Source organism: Camelus ferus, chromosome 25 (assembly GCF_009834535.1).
Source record: "Camelus ferus isolate YT-003-E chromosome 25, BCGSAC_Cfer_1.0, whole genome shotgun sequence".
Classification (NCBI taxonomy): domain Eukaryota; kingdom Metazoa; phylum Chordata; class Mammalia; order Artiodactyla; family Camelidae; genus Camelus; species Camelus ferus.
The window spans coordinates 30,579,233-30,601,734 of NC_045720.1; the positions used below are offsets into that span (position 1 = coordinate 30,579,233).

Genomic DNA, 22,502 nt, shown 5'->3' on the forward strand with positions numbered 1-22,502 from the left:
CCTTCTCTCCCTACCAAAAAGGCCTACCTTGGCAACGTGAAGATGGCTATTTGAACCACGAACTGGAGGCAAATTATCTTCCATGGCTGGAAATGTTTCAGTTTCATGAAAGTGTATTTTATCATCTTCTTTTTTAATTTCTGATACCCAACTCTGAGAAGAAGGGAGAAAAAAAGGTAGGTAAATGTATCAAATTCATGAGGCACTAGAAAGGACTATACACCATCATAGTTTACAATGGGTCAGTTCTGAGGTGACAATATGATCATGCCATTCTTTACCTGAAACGCCCTTCTTACTCTCAGTATGTTCATATTGTTGTCGCCCCTCCTACTTTTATTTATCTTGCAAGATCTTACTCATTGTCCCTTTCAGCAAGTTTTCTCTGAACTTTCTGGTTGGGCTAAAAGTGCTCCTCCTTCAGGTATCAGCATAAAGATTTCAAATCCTCTGTTTATTGTTTGTCCCTCTGTCTGTACTGTAAATTCCTTAAGTCTTAATCTCATTTGTGTGATTCAAGAGCCTAGGACATCAGATACAACTTACCTATATATTAGATTGACCTAGTCTCCAACTCCAGCAGTCTGACAGAAGGGAAGGGCCCTTTTCTATAGGTATATATTAATTACTGCAGATTTCACTTTTTTTCTAATATATACAATGGTCAGCATAAAATATAAAAATAACAAGAAAGACAAATAACCAGAAAAATGGTTACCTCTAGTCAATAGAAGCAGACACAGAGAGTGGATGGATGTTGGGAATAACAAACACGGACTTGAAAACAGCTGCAGTAAATATGTGAAAAGGGTGGACAACATGCAAGAACAATTGCAAAATTCAGGAGAAGAATGGAAACTTTAAAAAGATTCAAAGGAAATGCTGAAAATGAAGGACTCAGTATCTAAAATAAATAATTCATTTGATTAACAGTAGAATGGACACAGGAAAAGAATAGACAGAAAAAAAATCAGTAATGCAATAGCAGATTTGAACAACACAACTTCATCAATATTATAATTATATGTTCTTTTCAAGAGCACAAAGAACATAGGCAAAAAAGGTCTTAATAAATTTCATAGGCTTGAAATCATACAGATTACAGTACTTGGCCATAACAGACTTATACTAGAATTCAATAAGTATTTAGACTATCCCCAAATAATTGGAAATTAAACAATACACTTATAAAGAACCCATAGTTTAAAAGGATATCAGATGGGAAATTGGAAAATAATCTGAACTAAGGGATAATGAAAACATGACATCATAATTCGTAGGATACAGCTAAAGTATTATAGGGAAATTTACAACCTTAAACAAGGAGAAAGGTTTAAAATCAATTACTTAAGCTTCTACCTCAAAAAGCTAATAAAAGAATGAGAACACAAAACTAAAGTAGGTAGAAAAAAGGAAATAATAGTAATAATAAATGAGAGTAGGAATTCCTAAAATGGAAAAAGAAAGAAAATTAATGCTCAAAAAACTCATCTTTTCGAAATAAATTAATACAATTTACAAACATATAGCAAGACTAGTCAAAAGAAAGTGAAAGAAAAAATATAAATTACCAATATCAGGCAAAAAAGAGGTACATCACTAATAATTCTACAGCTATTAAAAAGGTGAAAGGGGATGTTTTAGACAGTTTATACTGATAATTCTGCAATTTAGATTAAAAAAAATAAATTCCCTGAAAAAATACAACTTAGCAAAATTGATACAAGAAAAGCTGGAATACTTAGAAAAACAAAAATGAACAAACAAACAAAATCCGAACATAATGCCTGGCATATACTAGGTTCACAATAATGTTTATGAAACTGAATTGTCACAAAGACCAGAAAAAATTGAGTAAGAGATGTCTTTATTATGTGTGAAGTTCTATTATGTACTACTCAGCAAATACATAGGGAGTGTCTAATATTTGTCAGATACTCTTAAAATAGGCCCTGGGATAAACATGTTAACTGTCCTACCCATGTAGGAGGCAGGGAGGATGAAAAGGGGGCAAACAGGAGAAATAGGAAGAGAAACAGAAAAACAACAGGGAAGAAGGGTTAAATGAGAGAGGAAGAGGAAAGGGGGTAAGAGAGAATGGGGAACAATGGAAAGTGGCAAGAAAAGTATGAAGAAAGGGGGATGAGAAGGAGACAAACTCAAGACGGGACAGAGAAAGAACACACAACTGGGGAAAAAGCAGGCCCTGCAATGAAAACTCAGCTGTTTCCCCTCCAGAAAATAAAGCCAAGGAATTCTGGGCATGAACTGCTATTTTTACTTGTAGATTAGTTACCAGATTTTCAAACTCAAGTCAATAAAATGATAAAATGAGAAAGCTGAAAGTTTTTATAAAAGTTAGCACTTTGAGGTAGAGGATACCCAAACCTCAAAATTGTTTTCAGATGTCTTATTCACCCCAGAAAAATATGCTGAATAAAGTAAAACAGAAAAAACTATTTTTCCAGAGTGTGTCTTTTTAAAAAATTCTTTTTTTGTTTCAATTTATCTTTTTATTATAACATGAGCTAGATTTAAGAAATTACCCTAGTCTTCTGACTTTATTTCCCAGAGTTGTTAGAAGAGCTAAATGATAATATAACTCATTATGAAAACATACTGAAAAGTACTAAAGCTGATGTAAAATGGTAATCAAGGTTCCAGGTATCAAGGGATTAGAGTAACTGAAAAACAAAACCAGGTAGGCTGCAGCCCAACAGACAAAAGATAAAGGATGTGCTGGTTTAACGCGATGCCGTCTAGAAAGACCATCAAATGTGCACGGTGTCAAGTCACAGCCTAAGAAATATTTCCATTGGGTGAGTTCCTTTTTTGCTTTATAAATGAGTTTTCTTCACTTAATAACTTAGGAGTCTCTTAAATTAACATTTCAAAATTCATCAAATAGATACCATTTTTATAGGTAAGGTAAATTATAAGATAACATATTAATTTTGCTCTTTTTAAAATCAAAAAGCCAATAATGGTCAGAGATTGATGGAGTGGGGATGACAAATGTACATTTCAGACTTTCATTAACAAGGAAAAAAAAATGAAGCATATTTATAGACTTAAAATTGTCATTAGTGCATTTAGATTCTGATGAAGGAACATTTAAAATATCTCTACAGTAATACAATGTTAATAGAAATTGGCCATGTACTGAGGTCATTTTAGTAAGCTACCATCATTCAAATATAAGAAAAGTAATTTCCTGGTCCAATTTAGTGAAACCTTAAAAAAGATTGTCTCTAGAGAACATTATTTGAGAACAATGCTTTTTCAGACACATTTTGATATTCAAATCCACTTTATAACACAATTACAGATTAACCTTTTAATTACATCTTTCTTATTAAAAAGCTGTAATATTTCCATTTCTTCGAAAGATGTTTTCACCAGTGTGTTATTAGATTCCACAGGCTAAGAGTTCTTCATTATTATAAGAATCTCAGACAGATTAGAGAGACTGCCATTTGTTGCTTTTTCGTCTTTCCAGAATGACACAGGCAGACTTGCTAGACTAAAGTTGATGTCTTTAAAGGCATGCAACAAAAATATTCCCACAATGATTGTAAAGAAGCCACTCAAAGTACCAATGACACCATTAACAGGCATAGCTTGCCACTCCTTAAAAAGAATAGCTGAGTAAGTTAAAACCGATGTTGTAAAGAATACGTAATATACTGGAGTCACAAGGGAAGTGTTGAATACGTTCACGGCCGTGTTCAGGTAATTAATCTGTGTGCTCACACAGACTACAATGCTCAGCAGCAGAATCCAGGCCAGGGGATGTCGCAGCACAGGCTTGTCAGCAAATAGCTCTTTGATAGCAATGCCCAGGCCCTTAACACAGGAGACTGAAAATGCTCCAATTACAGAGCAGACTGTGATATAACAAGAATGTTTGTCCACGGTGAGGCCCCGCCACAAAGATTAGTATCAAGGACACAATGACCACAAGTGTTGCAAAGGCCACAAAACCCGGATCCCATAGCTTGTGAGACATTTCATTTAAAGTCTCAATCTCCTCTTCTTTTGGAGCATGAATAACCATAACTGCAGATCCCAGAACACTTAGCAAACACCCAGTTTTTCCATCCAGATTATGTCTTTCATTTAGAAAGTATGAAGAAAGAATGGCACTTAATTAGCATGCAGAGAGCTCCTAACGGAGTCACTAAGGTGGCTGGGGCAAAAGCATATGCAGCAAACTTGGCCACCTGGCCAGTTCCCACTGACAGCAGTCCAGCCACCACTGCCATTCTTTAAGATATGCACGGCCACCCTGACCTGCCTTCATGGAGCCTTTTCTGGTGAGCTGCAGAAGGCCTTTTTTTCTTTTTTTCAAAATGAAACACCCTCCAATGAAAATGCAGGCGCTCATAGCCAATCCCAGACCAATGTAAAAGTCATACTTTCCAGGCCCCTGGCTCATTTCTTCCGTTACTTTAGAAATTACTGTGAACCACAGTGATCAAGGACAGAGAACTGCTGGTGCTGGAGGCAGGATGATGCAGTCTCAAACAGTCTGAAAGCAGGGCACCAGTGGGAAGAGTCCTGGAAGGAACAGTTGCTTCACTATTTTCAGACCAGGTGATGTTCTGCCCACTCTGCGTACCTGAAGCTCAGTCACAGCCGGGAGAGCATGTAAGTTTAATACGGTCTCTCTTATGAAAAAAAGGCTGGAGGAGGTTAGCGATGACTTCACTCTCATTTCCTCATAAATAATACCCTTTATTCTCATTTAAAGTTTTAAGCCCTGGCAGAGTAGCTCCAGCCCCAGTTTGCAGGCCTGCTGAGCGGCATCCCCTCCGCTCTCTGGCCCGGGTCACCTCGGCCAACACTCCCACACAGGCCACACTAGCCACCCCATCCTGAGCTTGAGCCTTCATCACAGTCCAATGGGAGCTGCAAGCATCCAGCGCTGCAGCTGTGCAAGCCACCCCCTCCATGGGGGAGTGCCCGGGGAACCTGTCCCTATGACCTACTGTCCCCACCACTGCCACTGGGACCAAGGGGCGCCACCAAGGAGAACCTGGGTGTGGCCAAGTGACGCCAAAAAAAAATATATATATATATTTCGTAAGCAAAATGAACCACAGAGGAACTATGAGAAAATATTGGTAAATATGTGTCTGGCAGAAAGAAAGTTTTCGTAAGTATAAAACAAATGTAAAGATCACAAAGGATAAAATCAAGAGGTGTGGTTGCATAAAAATAAAAAAAAATAAACATAGAAAATACCACACACAAAATTTACAAGGCAAATAACAAATTGATGGAAGAACTGGAATATGTAGGACAAAACTCTTACAAATAAGTAAGAGACATGTCAATAGAAAAATCAAAAAAGGGACCTCTTCTGGCCCTGATGGAGTAACAGGGACTGGATTTACCCTCCTGCCTTTAGAGCTTTAGAAAACTGGATAAAATACATGAAACAATGGTTTTCAGACCCTGGGCAATAGGTAGCACAGGACAATCATTCCTGAAAGAAGGGAAACAAAGGAGGTAAGTCACACACTTGCCCCCAAGTGACTGCCTAGTGTTTCCAGGATGCAGCACAGGGAAAGGAAACGCTAGCAGCCCTGTGGTCTCACTGAATTTAGAAGAACAGAGGTCAGACTTCAGGGAGGCCAAGACTGCAAAGATGTGGGGGACAAGATATGAGAGGACAGAGCTAGACAGGTAGAAAGCTCTGAAGATAACCTGAACAGCCCTGTGTCTACTAAGGAAACTAAATTCACAGTTAAAATCTTTCCAATAAAGAAAACTCGAGGCCCAGATGGCATCAATGGTAAATTCTAGAAAATATTTAAGGAGGAAATAATACCAATTATACACAAACTTTTCTAGGAAATAGAAGAAAGAACACTTTCCAACTCATTCTATGAGGCCAACATTACCCTGCTATCAAAACCAGACAACAACATCACTAGAAAACTACAGACTGATATCTCTCATGACTCTTAGACACAAAAACTCCTTTACAAAATTTTAGCAAATCATATCCAGCAACATATAAAAAAGATACATCATGACTAGTAGGATTCATCCCATTAACGCCAGATGGCTATAACATTTGAGAGAAGTGTAATCATTTACCCTATTACCAGACTACAAAGAAAACCATACGTTCATCTCAATAAATGCAGACTAAAGCATTTCACAAAATTAAACATCCATTCATGATAAAAATTTTCATCAAACAAGGAACAGAAGGGAATTTCCTCAACCTGACAAATAACATCTACACAAATCTAAAAGTAACATACTGAATGGTGAAAGGCTGAATGATCTCTCCTAAGACTGAGAACAAGACAAAGATATCTGCTCTCATTTCTACATTGCACTACAGGTCTGAGCCTGTGGAATAAAGCAAGTAAAAGAAATATAAGGTAGCCAGCCTGGAAAAGAAGAAAATCTCTCAATATTCACAGATGACATAATCTTGCACAAAGAAAATACAAGGAAACTACAAAAAAGCTACTAGAACTAATTTGAATTAGACAAGACATAGGATGCAAGGTCAATATAGAAAGATCAATTAGATAACTATAAACTTGCAATGTACAAATAAAAACTAAAATTAAAATTCCACTGATAGGAGGTATCTAGCTTAGTCAAATTCATAGGAACAGAAAGTAGAATGGTGGTTGCCAGGGGCTCGTGGTAGGAATAGTTTGGAGAGTTATTGTTTAATGGGTACAGAGTTTCAGTTCTGCAAGATGAAAAAGTCCTTGAGATTGGCTGCACAACAATATGAATATATACACTTAACACTAACGAACTGTATACTTTAAAATGGTTAAGATGATACTTTTTATATGTGTATTTTACCACAATGAAAATAAACCAATAAGATTTCAAAGCTGGAATGACTCAGAATGAGCAAAAAAAATTTTTAAATATTAACTTTTACAATGGCATAAAATATATTAGATATTTAGGAATAAATTTCACAAAAATAGAAGTACACACTGGAAACTACAAGACATTGCTTCAAAAAAACTAATGACTTAAATGAACATAAAAAAAAATGTTCATGAATCAGAAATCTCAATATTGTTATAATATCAATTCTTCCAAAACTGATTCACAAATTCAACATAATCCCAATCCAAATATAAGCAAGTTATTTTGCAGAAATTGGCAAGCAAAGGACCTGGAATAGACAAAACAACTTTGAAGAAGAACAACAAAGTTGGAAGACTTGCACTATCTGATTTCAAGACACTGTTATCAGGACAGTGAGGTACTGGAGTAAAGACAGACATTTAGATTAATGAAAAGAATAGAGTCCAGAAATAGATCGACACATACATGATCAATTGATTTTTTAAATTTAATTTCTAAAATTGTTTTGTCCAACTATTATATTTTTTTAACTAATTATTTTCCATAATTTGGGGGGGGGCAGGTAATTAGGTTATTCATTTTTTTTTTTTAATGGAGGTACTGGGCATTGAACCCAGGACCTCAGGCATGCTAGGCATGCACTCTACCACTGGGCTATATCCTCACCCCTAGTTGATTTTTGACAATGGTACCAAGAAGTTAAGTGAGGAAAGGATAATCTTTCATTAAGTGATGTTTGAACACTGGGATATTCATATTAGTTTGTATGAACGTGTGTGTGCACATGTGTGTATCTATTTGTATGAGTGTGTCCAAAAAATAAAACAGATCTTAGACCTAAATTCAAGAGTTAAAACTATAAACTTTCTAGAAGAATCATAGGAGAAAATTTAGGGATCTTGGATTAGACAAAGATTTCTTAAATAGGACACAAAAGCACAAACTATAAAAAGAAAAATTGTTTTCATCAAAAGTAAAAACTTTTGCTCTTCCAAAGACACTGTTAAAAAAAAAAATGAAAAGGGGAGCCACTAAAGAGTATCAGAAAATACTTACCAAGAGGTATCTTTGTGTGTAACATATATGAAAGACATGTATTTTTATTTTATAACTTAATAAGAACACAATCTAATTTTTTAAATAGGCAAAGGATTTACCTTTTTTTTTTTTTGAAGTACAATCAGTTACAATGTGTCAGTCTCTGGTGTATAGCACAATGCCCCAGTCATGCATATACATATATATATATATATACTTGTTTTCATATTCTTTTTCATTAAAGGTTATTGCAAGATATTGAATATAGTTCCTTGTGCTATACAGAAGTTGTTTTTTTAAAATCTATTTTTATATATAGTGGCTAACATTTGCAAATCTAACTTGCAAATTTATCCCTTCCCACCCCCTTTCCCCCAGTAAACATAAGATTATTTACTATGTCTGCAAGTCTGTTTCTGTTTTGTGATTGTTTCTTTTTTTTTAGATTCCACATGAGTGATATCACGTGGTATTTTCTTTCTCTTTCTGGCTTACTTCACTTAGAATGATGATCTCTATGTCCATCTATCTGCATTGCTGAAAATGGCGTTATTTTATTCTTTTTTATGGCCAAGTAGTATTCCATTGTATAAATATACCACAGCTTCTTTTCCAGTCATCTGTTGATGGACATTTAGGTTGTTTTCATGTCTTGGTTATTGTATATAGTACTGCTATGAACACTGGGGTGCAAGTATCTTTTTGAATTAGAGTTCCCTCTGGATAAATGCCCAGGAGTGGGATTGCTGGATCATATGGTAAGTCTACTTTTAGTTTTTTGAGGAATCTCCATACTGTTTTCCATAATGGCTACACCAAATTATATTCTCACCAATAGTGTAGGAGGGTAGATCCAAATTAGAATAGAAGAGGTAAAATTGTCACTGTATGCAGATGACATGATACTATATATAGAAAACCCAAAACGCTCCACACAAACTACTAGAGCTGATAAAAGAATTCAGCAAGGTAGCAGGATACAAGATTAACATACAGAAATCAGTGGCATTTCTTTACACTAACAATGAATTAGCAGGAAAAGAAAATAAAGAAACAATCCCTTTTAAAATTGCATCTAAGATAAATACTTAGGAATAAATCTGACCAAGGAGGTGAAAGACTTATACATGGAGAACTATAAAACCTTGATTAAGGAAGTCAAAGATGACTTAAAGAAATAGAAAGATATCCCTGCTTTTGGATTGGGAGGATCAGTATCATCAAAATGGCCTTACTGCCCAAGGTAATCTACAGATTTAATGCAATCCATATCAAATTACCCATGACATTTTCCACAGAACTAGAACAAATAATCCTAAAATGTACATGGAATCACAAAAGACCCAGAATTGACAAAGCAATATTGAAGAAAAAGAATGAAGTTAGAGGAATAACCCTCTCAAGACTTCAGACAATACTACAGAGCTACAGTAATCAAAACAGATATATGGATCAATGGAACAGAATAAAAACCAGAAATAAACCCACAGACCTATGATCAATTAACCTTTGACAAAGGAGGCAATAAGATACAATGGAGAAAAAACAGTCTCTTCACCAAGTGGTGCTGGGAAAACTGGATAGCAGCATGTATCTATCTTTATATATAGTAGCTAACACTTGCAAATCTCAAACTTCCAAATTTATCCCTTCCCACCCCCTTTACCCCAGTAACCATAAGATTGTTTAGTATGTCTGCAAGGCTGTTTCTGTTTTGTAGATGAGTTCATTAGTGTCCTCCTTTAAATAGGCAAAGAATTTAAAGACACTTCACAAAAGATAATACGGATGAAAAATAAGCACATGAAAAGACATTCAACATTATTAGTCATTAAGAAATGCAAAAGAAAACCACAATGAGATACCACTACATACTTAAAGAATAGCTAAAATTAAAAAAACTGACAACACTGTGTATTGACCATGATCTAGAGCAACTGGAAATTTTATCCATTATTGGCAGGACTGATTGCCACTCTAGAAAACATTTTGGCATTTGTTCACCAGTTGGTAAATGGTTAAACTGTGAGATAGCATGCAATTCACCACTACTCAGCAATTAAAAGGAATGCAGTCTGGACACATGCAACAACATGGAAGAACAGCAAAGGTATTATGCTAAGTGAAAGAAGCCAGGCACAAAGGAAGATACACTACATAATTTTATTTATATCAAAGTCTACAAAAGGTAAATGTATAATAATAGAAAGCAGTTCAGTGGTTACCAGGAGCCAGGATATGGGGTCAGTATTGACTGAAAAGGGACACAATGAAACTTTTAGGAGTAATGGAAATATTCTATATACATTTGTCAAAACTCAGCAAAATATCATAAAATAGCTAATTCTTACTGAACATAAATTATACCTCAATAAAGCTGATTAAAAGAAATCAGTAAAGATACAGATCATTAACAAAAGAAGAAATTCAAGCGACAGACTATTAAAAATTTATCTCCACTAGTAATCAAACAATACACTATGTATGATAATTTTTTCAACTATTTGATTTTAAAGTGTAAAAACTGACTACAGTAACCAGCAAAGAGTATCTGAAACAGGCATTCTTACACACTGCCAGTGGGAGAGTACAAAGGTCCAACTTTCTGAGAACACAGAGATGCATTTCAAAAGCTTTAAAAATATTAAAATCTTTGGATCAAGAAACTTGAATTTTAATAATTTATCCCTAGGAAATAAGCAGAGTGGTACCAAAAAACTTTATGAACAAACATGCTTGGATAGCACTCTTTATAGATGCTGGCTGAATTGTGATTCTTCCATAGAATGGAATATTATTGTCATTTAAAATATACACAAATGCACAAGCACGCACACACATAACAAATCCACAAACACACACATTCACAATATTCTCCTGGGTGTAAGAAGCAAACAATACCACCTCAGTGATCACCACTAAAAGGCGTTTACTGACAAATAAGAAGCCTAGGATTTCAGATAAGTGAAGGAGATATATATTCGTGACAATGTCGCAAAAAGTGAAGTTATCCTGTACCTTTATATCACCGTCAATTTTTTCCCATTCTTCTGCAGTAAAACTGGATGATGTTGCTGCTGGTTTATCTTTCCTCAAAGCTCTGCTTTCTGGAGCCAAGCCTGTGAGGCGCTTTTCACAGAATTCTGTAAGTTCAGGATAATATCCTTCCTCACCAGACCTTTAAAAAAAATTCAGAGTTTTAGAGTTACTGCTTTATTTAGAGATCATCTAGAGCAGTGGTTTGCAAACTGGGTTCCATGGATCCCAGGGGTTCCATGGGGATCTCAAGGTCTGCCCCTGCACAAGAATGAAGGCTGGGTTGCTGCCTTCCCACACCTCTGGAACGACCTCCACGTCTATCTGCTAACAATGGAGTGATGTGATGAAGGAAAACAGGAGCACCAAAGACACCAATTTTCATCGCACCCTTTAAAAGTTGCATAATATTTTCTCTCCTCTTTAACATACATATGTTCATTTTGTATGTGAGGTAATTTTAAACTTATAAATGGAAATTCATTATTAGAGGAGCACAAAGAGTGAGACTTCCGACTTCCTTTCCAACACGGAGTTACTGTTTGCCACTCAATTTTTTTCCCCCTCAAAATGATGGGAAGAAAATGCACAGGAATGGTTCAGAACAACACACCTCTAAATTCTACCACTCAGGGAACAGAATTCCTTCCTTGAAGAGTTAAACAGACACACTGCTCTTTTTTGCTTTTTTTTTCTTAAGGAAAATCAATCTTTTCCCCTTGAAGTCTATTCATTTTTACATTTTTAGAACCATAGAAATAAATCCCATTTTCAAATTAAATTGAAAAAAATAATTCCAAGTGAACACAATTAGCTATTCATAAAATGTCTTAGAACCAACATCACTGTGGCTTTCAAACTCTTTCATCCTACAAACTTCTGGTTTCCTTTATTAGTTCTTGACCAAATATAAATGAAAATGTTCTTATATGTTGAGAAAAACAAAAGGGAAAATGATGACATAATACATCAACTCTGGCTGAGGACAAGCAAGGGATGCTCAGGAAGGACAGGGGGTTAAAGGTGATGAGAAAGAAAAAGGAAAGGACACAGTGATAAGGAAGGGCCTCAGAGGAAAGACAAGACAGAACCACTGAGCAAAAGGAAGACTACTGATGTTCCAGAAAGGAGCAATTCGTGCTCATAAGTGCTACTGCAACTCCAAAAGACAACTCCTCAAAAAACCCAAAATATGTGGCACAGGTTGGCAGCCATGGAACAGTGTTGTTTGTAGAGAGTTCCCTTGACCACCTGCACACCGATCAGCCAGCGTGCTTGTGAAAAACACACATTCCTGGCCCCACTCCTGATTTCCTGAGTCAGAATCTCTAGGAAAGGGGCCCTCAAATGTGCATTTTTTTTAACCACCTTCTTTGGTGTATATTAAAGTTTGAAAATCATGGCCACAGGGCTCTTACCCAGAGAAGGCCTGGATTCCCTGCCTCCAGGTCCTACCTCCTAGCCTCCCAGCATACTGTGTGTGACAGCTCCCAGGGACTCACCCACATTTGTGGGCTGTAGTATGAAGTGGGAGAGTGCCAGAGAATTTTATGAGTAAGCTGGGGCCTCCTAATGGCTGCTTTATCTTTTCCTAGGAAGTGGGAGGAAGCCAAAAAATGCCCTCTTAGATATAAATTAGCCTAAGTCTCAAGCTGGAAGCAGACCTAGCCAGAACCCTCCTAACCACTAATTTGGAACCTATCATGGACAAAAACAACAATCTCAACATTTGAAAATTTGCTCCAAAATTTCTTATGTAGCTTTGACTTTCAGAAGTCAACAATATAATTTAAATTGGTATACTGAAATATGAAATGATTTTTAAATGCTTACCTGAGCACACAAAGAATTTTTTCCAAGTGTTTAACATCTGAACATTTTTCAATATACTTGAAATCCAAGTGTTCAACAGGAATTTTAAATGTTTTTGTTGTTCCAAAGCCCCACAATGATGGATAATCTTTGGCAGTCATGGCTGAAATATTATATAGGAAAATAATTATGAATCTCATTATATATATACTCATAACTATTATGAATCTAAATATATATATGTATATTCAATTCGGATAGTAATAACCATCTAGGTACATCTGTAATGTTTGTTTTTCATTTCCATATAAAAAGAGATGGAGGATCTCTTCTAAGGAGGAATCCACTTATTTTAAATTCTCTCTCCCTGCTAAGAACAGTTAACATTTATGAAGCTAAGTTACCATATAGTGTACATGGGTTATTTTAATTAATCTTCACTTAAGCAAAGTTGAAATACAATGACAAAGCAAATTTTGGTGCGGGAGAGGAAAAAAATTTTTTTTCCTCTAGTCATTTGGGTTCAGTAGCTGAGGACTGTAAATTAAACTGACAAAAGACATTAACAGAGGAAAAGATTTATTTTATATGCACACAGGGGCTTCATTGAAAAGCGAAAACCCAAAGAAACTTTTAGGCCTATGTAGGTTCTCTAACGTATATACCATTTTAGCAGAGGGTGATAAACTGCGCAGAAGTGATTAGACAAGGCAAAAGTTCTGGCTTCCAGGAGAAGGTAAATATATGGAGAAACTAATGGAAGATAAGGGTTGTTTAAGTAAGGTTTGTTTATGCAGACTCATCTAAGTGCTAACTGTCCATCTACTGTAATAAGGGTTGTTCTCCTTGCCTTGGTATGGAAAGAGGAGAGAAGGGGACACCTTCATAAAGGGAAATTTATGCCCTGCTTTTAGGCAGAAAAGAGGAGGGCAGAGAGTTCTTCCAGTGCTGCTGTTTCTTAACTGCCTTCAGCTCAAGATAATCCTTACGCCAAAGTGGCCTATCTAGGGATGGCATACTGTGATCCCTTTCAATGCTCAGATTGCTTTTTAAGATATCTTTTAATGTTGATTTGAATGACCTTCTACTTTGGCTGTTAACATCACAACCATCATTTTGTGATTCAGCACAAACTTAAATAATGTCCTTTCTGTCACTTGCCTTAACATCACCCTCTTTCCCATTCCCTGCCTCCTTACATTCCCAGTTACCCACAATGAACAGCTCTTAGATCTGTGTTCTAATGGCACCTTATACATACCTCTTATAACGTATCCAAATTATGTTTTTTTGTCTTCCCTTCTAGATTGTGAGAGATTTTACTTTATTCATCTCAGAGCTTCAGAACTAACACTTCAGTGAGTACTGTCTTATATCCCCTAAGAAAGATACAGATAAGAAAGGTGACATTTCAAGCATATAAACTACTCAAAGTCATTAAACTATTAAGTAGTGAACTGAAGAACTCAATCTCAGTAGGTAACTACAGAGCCCACATACTTAACCATCATATTTAACTGTGCTTTTCAAATTGCAGGTGGCAACCCATGAAATAAATCTAGTGAGTTGCAATCAGCATTGTTTTATGATGATAGAACAGCAATAAAAACAGACCACCTAACACACACCATTAAACATTGTTTTGTAAAAACTTTCATTTCATGACTATACAAAGAGAATTATAAATATATGTGTATACAGTGCACGTGTTGCAAAAAAAGTTTTATTATGAGTTATTGTCAAAGTTTTTAAAGACCACTGCACTAAAACATATTGGGATAAATTTTAAAACAAGAAGTAGCAATGGGTCTAACTCATTAGTATCTCCTTCACCGTGTCTGCCCTCTGGGAGTCTGGTCATATATCAAATGTCTGCAGAAAAAGAGGATGCTCTGTCAGTATCTCCTCCATATCCCTGCTGGCTTTGACTTGGGTATAGAAAATAGGTAACAGTTTGTCAGCTTTTGGATGAAATCCAGCTGAGAAATGAGAATGGCTTTCACACCATACCACCAGGGAACCAGTATGATGAATGTCTCTCATCACAAGGAGAGCCTTAAGGCTAGAAGTTACAAGAAGGAAAGTGAAGAATTTTTAAATTATTGATGCTGCCCCAAATAAAATGGGTTGTCTTTAGGAGAATTTTTCCAAAGAGCCGGAGGATCTCTGATGGGATTTAAGCATCTAATGGGATTGAAATAGATTACCTCGAATTGAAGGAGTCTTGCAACTCTTGAGATTTCATGATTTGAATAAAATAACAGTGAAAAACATTTGAAATGATAAAGACAGCTCCTACCTAATCAAACGAATTTCATAACGTTTCTAAGAATCCTTTTTGAAAATCATCTTTTCTTTTTCTGGCAGGATATACATTCTCAAGACCACTAAATGTTAATCTTCATGTTCCCCAAAATAAGTTATACAATACTTTATTTGCCCTATTTAGAACTCTTCCATGTTTGTTTGCAATCTTTTTGTCTCTGATTCGGAATAACTTTGGTCCTAGTTGGTTTTAATTTTTTCTCCATCATCTTGATCCACATCAACTTCCCATGTTTCCTAATCAGTTTATCAGTAATACCTTCAAAGCAAACCGTGATGGGTTTAGTTAACACGAAAAATTGTTTTCTTTCACCTGGGCACGTTTTCCAGCATTCACAGCGCCCCCTGCAGCCAGAGGCCGAAAGGAAAAGGCAAACTCCGGCCGTAGCAACGGTTTCTATGTACAGCTCGGCGCGAGGGCGGCGGGGTCAGGGACTGGCCGGGATCCGGGAGCTCTACAGCCAACCTGCAACGGTCAGGAGGCCCTTAGGACCCCATGAAATTGCTCCCCATTCCCCGGCTCTGTTCACCAGGCCTGGTGGCAGCTGGCCGACCCCCCGAGAACCCCCGTGTTTCCATCACGCCCCAACATGCGCCACTGTCGGCCAAGAGAAACAAAAGGCCCCCAGTTTGTTTTCCCTGACCAAGAAGATTGTTCCATCCCACATGCTCCCTCCCACTCGAGTCCGACAGGGAATTTGCTCCACTGGGTCCGTCTTTCACGCCAGCTCGAGGAGAGAGGGATCGCGATGGGAAGACGTAATTTACTCCCAGCCTGGAGTGACTCACCTGGTTCTGAGCCCAAGCCGTGCAGAGGAGGCCGCAGCCGCACACTTTACCCGCTGCCCAGCAGTTACCGAGGGAAGGGCGTGTCGCCCCGCCTGGGCACCCAAGGGCATGCAGCTGACCGCCGAGGGCGGGGACTAGGGCATCTGCGGGATGATTGGCTAGTCCCCGATCTGCCACCCCGCTGATTGGCCTTGCAGGCCCAGCTTCACCCGGACAAAGGAACAGAAGCCGAAAAATAAGAGGCGCAGTGTGAGCTCTCTCACTTTCGCGCTTTCAGATAGTTAAAACACTGTAACTGTGCTACACCGTTGGACTTTTCAATAATACTGAAAGCAAGAAGACAATAAAGCAATACCTCCAAACTCTGATGCTGGTGAAGAACACACAAAAATGTCCTTACAGAGAGAAAAGCATGAAAAAAGGAACAGGCAAGAAAGAAGTAAGGTCTGTTACCTGCTTAAGGAACTGCAAATGTTTCCTTAGAACCAAAAGATTGAGAGGTGTGTTGCAAGTGGTGACAGAGGCAGGAAAGGATTCTGATTATCAAGGACCAAATATACTATTCCCAACAGTTTGGTTTTTATCAAAATGAGAAGCTACTGAGGACTTTCAGCAGAACAGCACCACGAAATTTCTATTTTAGAAAAGGTAAGCTGAGGAGTATCGAGGACAGCAAGGCCAGTAGCTGAGACTAACCCTAAAGCTAATCCGTGCAGAAAATGCTAATACTTACAGTAAAGGTGTTAACAGTTAACATCTATTAGGTTCAGAGTTTTTACGGATTATTTCATTTTATCTTGCAGCAAACCTCTGAGGTAGGGCTATTATCTCATGCCTATGTTACAAATAAGGAAAGTGAATCCTGGTCAAGTCACTGCCATCTAACATGGGACACTGTAGGAATATGGACCCAAAGCCTTTCACCAAAGTCCATACTGTTTAAGTACTCTTTTAAGTACTAACCAACCCATGAGTAAGCTGTTAGCTCAACTTCAAAACATGTCATAACCAGCTACTTCTCACTCCCTCCACAGCTATCACTACATGTTAATGGTAGCATGAACTAGTACAAGTGGCCCCTAACTGGCTTCCCCTATAATGACCATTCCTACAGAACAGACGGAGAAATCTTTTGAGTCTGGGCAGAGGGTCGGGTGGGTGGATTTGTATATGTGAAGAGGCAACTTGTTCTTACATCTTCTCAGCTTATACTTTCTCACCTTATGCGATAGTTTATTCTTCCTTAGAATTGGTCATTTCTGATTTCATCTATTTTTGAATTTTTCCTAACTTCAATCTCTGAAGATAGCTTCAGAATCTCAAAGCACTGTTCTGACCATCATTAATTCCTCAACTTTGACAATGAAGCTGAAGTTAAAAGAAATGAAGTGAACTGGCCAGTAACTGAGTAGCAGGGCTGGATGTGAACCAATTTCCATGCTTTTTCTGATGGACCTGCATGTCTAGAGACACTGGTAAGCAGTTTAGTAGGGGACAAGTTATGACTTAACTTCAAGCTCAGATTTACTGATTTTTATATTTCGAGCACTATGCAAAAGGATCTTTTTAAAGCTATTTTATATCTATTTTACCCTTTCTTAAAACTGTCCAGGTAGGTTAAGAAGTAAAATTATATCCATTTTATAGATGAAGGGGACACCAAGGGGTAAGTAACTGATTGAAATGATGGTCTTGAGTTCCAGTGGTAATACTTTTCCCATCAAATCACTGTCTAGTTAACCAAATAACAATATTCAATTAAACTACTAATACGCAAAGGGCCTATGATGAAATCAGAATCATTAACAAGCGCTGCCCAGTGAGTTCGGTTTTGTTTAGGGTACTATCAAAAATAGCTATTTACTGGAACTCTTTTATATAGAAAGAACAAGGTCAAGAAGGAACATGGCAGAATTACCAAATTATGAAAGCCACAGTCCAGGAAAACCTGGACCAAGGAACTACTGTACAAATTTTGAGCATAATAATGCTTTGTATAGCACATAAATTTATAGACCTTAGTATTTGAGGATAGTGGTAGAATAACATTTTTTTAATAGCATAGTTAATTTTTTGAATGTCAGAGACACACATAGCTATTAATAAAGCTGGAATAGATCTAATCTTCAAAATGAGTATTAGAGAGGCCAATATGGCATTCCATAATGATGAACTCCTGGAACAGATGAAGTATCTAAGTATCCATATCCCTAAAACCAAGGCAAAAGCTTTAAACATTTATCCAATAATTCGGTGTAAAGCAACTCCTTTTTATGTCCTGAAAGCAGAATTTTTTACCTTAATGAATGATTACACCTGGCAAACTGCACTTGCCTTAATAGTCCATTTCATCCATTTTACTTGGGGTTGATTTTGCCCTACAAAAAGCAACCATTAAAGTTTCTTTTCCCTTGCCCAAGATTTAAAAAATAGTCAAGCATTACATACATACACAGAAAGGCCTAGGCCAAGCTAAATGAAAACTAACTCAAAATGAGGTATGCACACTGACAGTTAAGTACATTGGTATACTCCATACAGAATAGAATGATGCTGGAGAATTTACAGTTGGTGATGTAAAACAGTGGTCTCTTAGGAAGTTACTTAATCAGTCTTTTAGAGGGCCCAAGAAAACTTCATTTTAAACAAGGGCCTCAGATGATTCTAGGTTTTGATTAAAGTGTAGTTTGGGGAAGCACTTTTAACCTTCATTGTGTGTTAGTTTACATACACAATAAAACCACAAATCATGTAACTGAACAAAAAATATCTTTATATAAACTATTAATAGATACCTAAATACAACGTTTTTTAAATGAAATCATGTGTATATAGTTGTACTCATACAGTAAACTAATCAAAAGCTATACAACATTAACAGCAAATCCAAATCAAAATGAAGATATTCCTCTTAATTCCATCTTTCATCGAGCATCAAAAACCACCACTGCATTAAACTCAGTTAAGGACAAAAAAAAAGTAGTTTAAAATTATATAAACTATTTTAATTTTTATTAATCCCCTTCCCATGATGCAAAAGACCAGTGCACTAAAGACCACTGAAGCATTGTTAAAGGTGGCACCTTAGTGATTTAAAAAATACTGTTACTACGCTCTCAGTCTTCTGGCTAATTTGTAAGCCTCCTTTTTTCCATGAGGCAGCATAATCAGTATCTGTATTTCTCCTTGTATAATTTAGTTTGTCCACAAATTCAAGCTCAAGAATGAGTATTTAAATATAGAATCCCTGAAAAATACACTTATGAAAACCCAAATCAACAAGTATTTATTTAGCACAGGCCTATACACTGGCATACTGGTCCATAAAAATTAATCATGCCCCTTTTTTGGTAATTCAAACAGTGTTACCATTTTCACCAGAAATTAGTCTTTGACTATCAACCCAAGCCTTATTCTTCACTTCCTCCTAGCTCATATTTAGAAAGCACAGTTAAAAGGATACATCTTTTAGTCCTTTTCTTGTACATTATTCTGTATCCACATTCTCTGCATCGGATTGGATCCCTGGATTTTATTTCATTTTCTGTGTGACATTCTAGAAAAGAAAACACATTTATTCAATGTCTAGAAGGGAAATATTACAGACAAGCAAATTATCTTTACCATACTTTTCACTCAAAGCACTAAAATATGTATACTCAATCTCAAGGGTATGTTGCTATTACCAATATACTAAGGGCGTCAAAAAAAAAAAAAAAGAGTGGTGGGCAATGCACTTTTCCTAGTGTTAGGACGTTTAGATAGAAATGAGGACTGTGCAGGGGGAGAGGAAGGGGAAAGGAACAACCCAGAAAATGGCAGTGTGTCTGCATTCAGGAAAAGGGACTCCAGAAATTTTTACTTTCTCTCAATGAGAAACAGTAAAAGAAGCCAGTTAAAATCAAAGCGCTACAGCTGCTCATGGGAGGGGGACTTGGTATAACTTGACCCAATGAACCTGCCCAAAAAGGGATGGGCGTGCCAGAGTGCAGGGAACCTGAGCGGTCAGTCAATTAATCAATCAAGAAACCAGGATATAAAAACAGGAAAAACAAAGGAACAGCGCCATTTTTCCTCTCTTGGATTGGTCCGCTCCCAATTCTCAGGGGTGTACTATCTTTCACTATTTTTACTTCACTAATAAAAATCTTGCTTATATCACGCTTTTTGTCTCTCCTTAAAAATTCTTTTCTCAGGTGACTAAGAACCGAGGTAATTCTTATTTTCCTTTTCCCAGTAACACTAAGAGAGAAAGTGAAATCTTAACGAGAGGATTTTTTTTTAATGGTTGTTAAAGCGTTCTCCTTTCTAACTGTAAAGATGAATGACTCATTTTAAGACAAAGATAAATGCAATAACAACAACAACAAAAAAAAACTTAAGTAAAATACTCTTACTTTAAGTAAGCACTACTCTTACCTCCACAGATATATATCATTGGCTGCTGCTTTGGGGGTTGAACGTCCTTCTGGGTGTCCATTGTCCCTGAAATCACAGACTGAAATATTGACTATCCCAAAGGCGCTCCTCACAAATCCAACCAGGCCTCATTCTCCTCAGGGAAAGGTAAAAAGGTCCCTATTCCTAATCTATACTTTTTTCAAATCCTATGGGTGGATCTAAAGGATGAAACAAAAAACAACGTATCCCCGCATTTACCCCCAAACTGGAAATAATAAACACTTAACATGTTATCTCATATATACACGTTATTTCATTATAATCTTTACAACAATATTACTGGGTAATACTCTTATTTTACAGATGGAGAAACCGAGGTTTCCGGACGTTAGTTTCGGCAGGATTATTCAGCTATTAAGAGGCACAGAGATTTAGACCTAACTGGGAAATTCGCGTTTTCATTTAACACAAGAACAAGTTCTACTTCTCGAAACTTTAGCAGGAGAGGACCAAAAAATTGCATCTCTCAACACGGGAACCTACGAACCAAGGAAAAAATAATGAAACAACTCCCAACAGCTGAACAGCTAAACGGAAAGAAACCAAGCAAAGGACTAACAGCATCAACTCTATTCCCAGCCTCTCCCAACTTTAACCCGACACCGGACCTTTTTAACCTCTAGTGTCTTTCCAGTTTTGGCCCAAATACCCACCCCACAAACCCCAAACTGGCAATTCCCTACCCACCTAGCACGGAGAAACTTCTCTGCACTTACAAGCAGATTCCAGCTCGCCGCTGTGTCGCCTCCAGCTTCCGGCGCTAGCATATGATGCAGGGTGGAGTCTCCGCCCCTTCCGCCCAGGGCGTGGCCGAGGAACCCGGATTGAGCACAAACGGTGAAGGCGGGGTTTTTGTATGTTAACCTCTCTGCGCAAAAGTGTGTAGCTGTTTATAGTTTTCAGGAAAGCAGAGCATTTTTAGCAGTTTCTTATATCCAAGGAGGTTTGTCTTCTGATAAATGAAGCCGGTAGAAAGTAACACTTTTCCAAGAGGACGGAGGGTTAGAGAAACCCAAAGAGCAAGTGCTCTTGGAATTCTAAACTGACCGTTACTAACAGGAACGTAAAGAAATTGTCTCCGCTGCTGATTTTCACGTAGAATAAGACTTAACTGATTATGTATTTCAAATCGTTTGGTACCTGTGCTGGGGCAGTGGAGCAACTGCCCCCTATCCTTCGTGTAATTTCGTTTTACCTTTTTGACCCTTTCTCGCCTAGACTTCTATCATCCCTCTCACCTGTGCCTTTCACTCGCTTAAAGCATAGGCGGGCTTGAGGGCAGCTACATCAGTTATTTCCACTTAAGGGATTTAGGTGGTGGTAAATGTCCACTGACTCTCCTTTCGTCCCATGTATACCTCCCCAGAAGAACAAAACGACCTGCCCAGTGGAGGCGTGTTCTTTAAAAGCTCAAAATATTTGTGAGAGTATCAGTTGGGTTCACAACATTTGTTTGCTTCTTTCACAGCAAATATTTTACTTACATCAAAAGGAGGGAGAAGAAAAGTTATTAAAATTTAGGAAATAACCAGTTGTTAATAACTAACAGTTAATAGGAGAAGCAGATTTCTTTCTCTGCAACATGCACTACTTTGGTTTCTTATTAAGCAGGCTATGCTGCTTTCCGGTCTTCCATCCAGCAACTCGAAAACTTAGAGCTTCACCTTTCATTTCCAGAAGAGGTTCCAACTGGTTGCACCTCCACAGACCAACTTGAGAGCTTTAACTCGATCCTCCCAGTCTTCCTAGATGCCAATTTTTAAATTTCCCGGAAACACAGTGGAGTGTCCCGCTTTTTCCCCCACAGAGAGGCTAAGATAGAACATAAATATTTTGACCATCAGCTCTCCTCTGAAGTCCCTCTCCTCTCAGCCAAAGGGAAGAGGTAATCCAATAGAACAGTCAAAATAAGATTCCCTCCAAGAAGTACTAGATAAAACCATTATTATCATAAGAGAAAGATGGTGGACTTATCCAGAAAGAGGAACTTTAATCATTGCAAGCTGACCTGGATTCTGACTCTCCAGCTTGAGGTGTCAAGATGATGCTGGCACATAACACAGTCTGTGGATATCAGAATGGATCAACACATGTAGAATACCAATGGGTCCTGGGACCCTACGGAGGGGTAGGGTAAAGACATGTTGTAGCAAGAAGATCCAGAATTTCAACAAGAGTTC

The 22,502-nt window shown here is 37.5% G+C and overlaps 2 protein-coding genes and 1 pseudogene across 6 annotated transcripts in view; all 3 read right to left on the minus strand.

The window, feature by feature from the left end:
• The window catches only part of SPAG1 (sperm associated antigen 1), a 69,476-nt gene extending 53,501 nt beyond the window's left edge, over window positions 1-15,975 (minus strand). The window contains exons 1-6 of one of the 3 annotated variants that reach the window (XM_032468261.1): window positions 15,862-15,975; window positions 15,386-15,538; window positions 14,009-14,126; window positions 12,769-12,910; window positions 10,918-11,077; window positions 28-153 (exon numbers count right to left, since the gene is read on the minus strand). In XM_032468261.1, the coding sequence (XP_032324152.1) occupies window positions 28-153; window positions 10,918-11,077; window positions 12,769-12,908 (426 nt within the window). In that variant the 5' untranslated portion in view covers window positions 12,909-12,910; window positions 14,009-14,126; window positions 15,386-15,538; window positions 15,862-15,975. Of the gene's footprint in view, window positions 1-27; window positions 154-10,917; window positions 11,078-12,768; window positions 12,911-14,008; window positions 14,127-15,385; window positions 15,539-15,861 lie in introns of those variants that run through there. The other 2 variants (XM_032468262.1, XM_032468263.1) reach the window with 2 other exon arrangements.
• LOC102515567 lies at window positions 3,356-6,338 on the minus strand (annotated as a pseudogene).
• Window positions 15,976-18,375: 2,400 nt separating the features above from the next.
• POLR2K (RNA polymerase II subunit K) lies at window positions 18,376-21,106 on the minus strand. Of its 3 annotated transcripts, none has more exons than XM_032468266.1 (4): window positions 21,039-21,106; window positions 20,281-20,346; window positions 19,325-19,417; window positions 18,376-18,808 (listed from the first exon to the last, which is right to left on the minus strand). In XM_032468266.1, the coding sequence occupies exons 2-4, from the start codon at window positions 20,339-20,341 to the stop codon at window positions 18,786-18,788; spliced, it is 177 nt and encodes a 58-aa protein (XP_032324157.1). In that variant the 5' UTR covers window positions 20,342-20,346; window positions 21,039-21,106; the 3' UTR covers window positions 18,376-18,785. The 3 variants fall into 3 exon arrangements, with proteins under 3 accessions (XP_032324157.1, XP_032324155.1, XP_032324156.1); XM_032468264.1 differs by having other exon boundaries at window positions 21,010-21,092; XM_032468265.1 differs by having other exon boundaries at window positions 20,281-20,359; window positions 21,010-21,075.
• Window positions 21,107-22,502: the final 1,396 nt, after the last annotated feature.

Excerpts from the sequence above, each read along its gene's own strand:
- POLR2K (XM_032468266.1), bottom strand. The coding sequence starts at position 20,341 with ATGGACACCCAGAAGGACGTTCAACCCCCAAAGCAGCAGCCAATGATA. Across the intron at positions 19,418-20,280 it reads AATGATATATATCTGTGGAG|AATGTCACACAGAAAATGAA; the intron begins GTAAGAGTAGTG and ends TTTCTTTTCTAG. Across the intron at positions 18,809-19,324 it reads CAAGAAAAGGACTAAAAGAT|TGGTGGTTTTTGATGCTCGA; the intron begins GTATCCTTTTAA and ends AGTTTAATGCAG.